Source organism: Acanthamoeba castellanii, assembly GCF_000313135.1.
Source record: "Acanthamoeba castellanii str. Neff unplaced genomic scaffold scf7180000084773, whole genome shotgun sequence".
In the NCBI taxonomy this organism is placed as follows: Eukaryota; Discosea; order Longamoebia; family Acanthamoebidae; genus Acanthamoeba; species Acanthamoeba castellanii.
In genome coordinates this window covers 82,346-85,782 of record NW_004457270.1, presented here as the reverse complement: position 1 = coordinate 85,782, position 3,437 = coordinate 82,346, and the positions used below count along the sequence as shown (strand labels likewise).

At 60.5% G+C, this 3,437-nt stretch overlaps 1 protein-coding gene across 1 annotated transcript; it reads right to left on the bottom strand.

Annotated features, from left to right (window-relative positions):
* Positions 1 to 325: 325 nt before the first annotated feature.
* Positions 326 to 2,059, bottom strand: ACA1_274030 (leucine carboxyl methyl transferase; the record flags this gene model as incomplete). The annotated part of the gene is made up of 7 exons (XM_004333844.1): positions 326 to 485; positions 568 to 810; positions 1,061 to 1,154; positions 1,241 to 1,385; positions 1,487 to 1,614; positions 1,744 to 1,799; positions 1,884 to 2,059. The coding sequence occupies 7 exons, from the start codon at positions 2,057 to 2,059 to the stop codon at positions 326 to 328; spliced, it is 1,002 nt and encodes a 333-aa protein (XP_004333892.1).
* Between the last annotated feature and the right edge of the window lie 1,378 nt (positions 2,060 to 3,437).

Below are 3,437 nucleotides of genomic sequence, written 5' to 3'. Positions count from 1 at the left end.
CGTCGACGCTCTCGCTGCCGCGGCACACGGTGGTGCAGCTCACCCCCAACCAGTACGGCTGGAAAGTCGACCTCATCCCCCTCCACGGCCTCGACGGCAGCGCCAGTCCCGCGGCCGCCGACCACCAGCAACGCTACCAGCAGCAGCAGCAACACCCGTTCTATGGCCGGACTGATGCCAGCGACAGCTCCGCCAAACGCGAACACGACGCGCCGAGAGCGACTGCGGAAGGCGAGGGCAGCCTTGTCTGAAGAAAGAAGAAATCTACACACACAGCCACAAGCCACGTACGCTCGAGGTACGCCACATGGGCGATGGACCCACTTCACTGCTGCGTTGGCACGGCGGGCGGCGTGGGTTGGATGAGGGAGAGGTCGGCCCAGATCCCCGATTTGCTGGCGTCGGTGGTGGCCAGCACGATGCAGTAGTGGGCCTGGGTGAGCCGCCACTCCTCCACCTCGTCGAACATCTCGATCCTGTTCAGCCTGGTTACGATGTCGACAAGGTAAGTTAACCGGTCAACTGGGGGGCTTGGCTGGGGCGAGGTGGTGGTGGGAGTGGTGGTACCGTGCGAGTTCGTCGCGGCCGAGGAGGCGATCGCTGATGGCGTTCATGTCGACGACCTGCGCCTCGTCCCAGCCGAGGGCGAGGTAGGCGCTTCGCTGGGTCTCGATGCTGGGCCGCGCGTGCAGGCCGTGGAGGTGCACGTTGCGCTCCTCGAGGTTCTTGAGCATCATGCGCCCGAACGCGTCGTCGGGCAGAATCTGCTCGTACGTAACGAACACCGCCTTTTCAAACGTAGCTGCCCACCTGCACAACACACACACACACCACACAACACACACAAATCACGCACCACCGCACGCGCGTTAGACAAATGGTACGCAGTACGAAGAGGGAGAGGTAAGCGAATTTGCCTGATTACAGCGGAGCTGTGTTCGTCCTTCATGTAGATCAGCACGCACTCCGACAAGAACAGCGTGGGTATGCTGTGCCGCATAAGAGGGAGAAAAGCTCCAGTGAGTGCTTTGTTTTTGCGAGGCGGTGGTGTGTGGTGTACCTTTCGAGTCCAGCCGTCGTGAGGACCTTGTCCACGTTCTCGATGGAACGCAGGTCTGCGGTGATCAGGTGGTAGTTCTTCGTGTGCAAGCCCTCTGTGACGATTCAAATTCAAGTGTTAACGTGAGGCCAGTCGTGACGGTGAAGCTGAGTCGTAGGAATGTGAACATCGCTCGCGTACCTTCGGTGACGCGAATGCCGGCCTCGTTGTGAGCGATGAGTTCGTGGAGCTCGCGGCACGTTGTGATGATGTTGCTCTTCCGCTTGACCACCTCTCCAAAGTCCAGCTCGTAGAACACCACGTTGTCGCCCAGCCACCCCTCCGACTATGTGCCGTGGTTGACACACACACACACACAACCACGCACACGCATTCGCACTCGTCTCAGTCACGCCTCTGCGGTACATGGTCCAAAGGCGAGCTTACCTTCTTCTGAAAGTAGGTCGTGTCAAATCCAGCGCCCAGGCATACCACCTGCTTGGGCGTGTCGCTCCCGCCAGCCGCAAGGAACTGCCGCAGCACGTTGTGAATCGCCGCCACACGCGTGTAGTACCCTGTGGTCGTGTGTCATGTTGGCGTTGTGTGTGTCGTGCGTGTGTGGTTAGCCAACAGGAATCGCTCAGCCGTGGAGAAGGGGGTGGTGCCTCGGTTGATGAGGGGCGGTCGCCGTGTGGCGCTGGCACCACGCACGAAGTGGTGCAGGAAGTTGTCGCGCCAGTACCCTAACCGCACAGCCGACCTGTCCCCCGGAACAGCAGATTGGTATTAAGAGATGGAACGCTGCAGCAGTTGATCGTCGATGGCAGGAAGGAGAGCATGATACAGTTTGCTGACGGCAGCGTCATCGTTGGTGAGCATGACCGCGATGTCTTCCGCCATGGCCTTGGCTGCGGGCGACCGCGGATCAGCGCCGCTGCCGTCGTGGCTCGCAGGTGGCTGCCTTCTCTGTGTGGTTCTCTTGGGCGCCGCAAACGAGAACGTCAGCGATGGCTTCTCCATGCTCTTCTCCCTCGATACAATCCGCAAGATCTGATTTAGTACCTGTTATTTTCTTTTTCTTTTCTAAGCAGCATTTTTGTTTGGCAAGAAGACGAAGAAGGATAGGATCCGATGAAGGCCCGTTCATCTCTCCTTGCCACGGTTCGTTGTGGTATGCCGATATTCAATGTCCACTCAACTCGAAATCTCTTGATGACAACGGCACGATTTAATCTCTTTTTTTTTAGCTAGTGGTGCCGGCGGCAGACTGCCAGCGCCACGACTCTCCGCCACGACGCTCGGGGCTGGTCACCTGCGCAGTGGCAGGACTGCGACGGCGACGCTGGCCCGGTGCTCGCTGCGCCCAAGCCACCAGCCATGGCAGCTGTCGTCCGTCCTTCTTCCCCGGAGGGACTTCACCGCCTCTGCCGCGCCGTCTTCGGGCCAGCCCGAGGGCGAGGCCACCAGCCCTGCGCTCATCAAGGAGACCAGTACCCCTCGCCGCACCCACGCCGTGTTGTGCCAACAGCTCACCCACGTTCCCGCACGCACCACACACACGACACACACACACACACACGACACACACACGACACACACACGACACACACACACACACACACGGACAATCAGGCGAGCTGTTCTACCAGCAGTTGTTTGTGGCCAAGGACGAAAAGGCGGCGTTCCACCTCTACAAGATCCTCAACTCGCTGACCAGGAACCGCGCGTTTGCGGTCGAGTTCGGCCAGCGCGAGGGCGGGCGGGCCATTGACCAGCTCTTCCGGCTGTTCCGGGAGGCGGCCACCACGCACTACTCGCAGGAGAAGATCCTGGCCGTGCTGACCAACCTCGCCCGGCACGACGCGACCCAGCGGCGGGCCATCGCCGTGAGTGGTGCCGAGCCGCTGCGGCAGGCGCTCGTCTGCAAGACCACCCTGCGCGGCGTCGTGGCGCAGGCCGTGCAGCTGCTCAACGTTACTCTGCAGAGCAAGGCAGAGGTGCGTGACCACAGCGCTCGCCTGTAGCTGCTACGAATAGAGCTAATGAGCGTGCGGTGGTGCGTGTTGTGTGCCGTGTGTGCGATGGTGCGTGTGCGCAGTTGCCTTCGTCGCTCTTCGAGGGATACGTGCCGGCGACCATGGATCTGATGGTGGACTTTGCGGACAAGCCCGAACTCCAGCTCGACCTCATTCACCTGCTCGGCCTTCTCTCCACCGATTGCGCCTTTGAAGACTACAAGAAGGTACCTACGCATGGTTGGTTGGTTGGTTGGTTGAGCTGTGGCTAACGATTGCGCTCGTTCGCTGTGGCTCGGCCGAGCAGCTCTCGCCATTGGGCGCGGCCATGCTCATCCGCAACATGCAGGCCTACATTTTTGAACCGCAGAGCGATTCGTTCA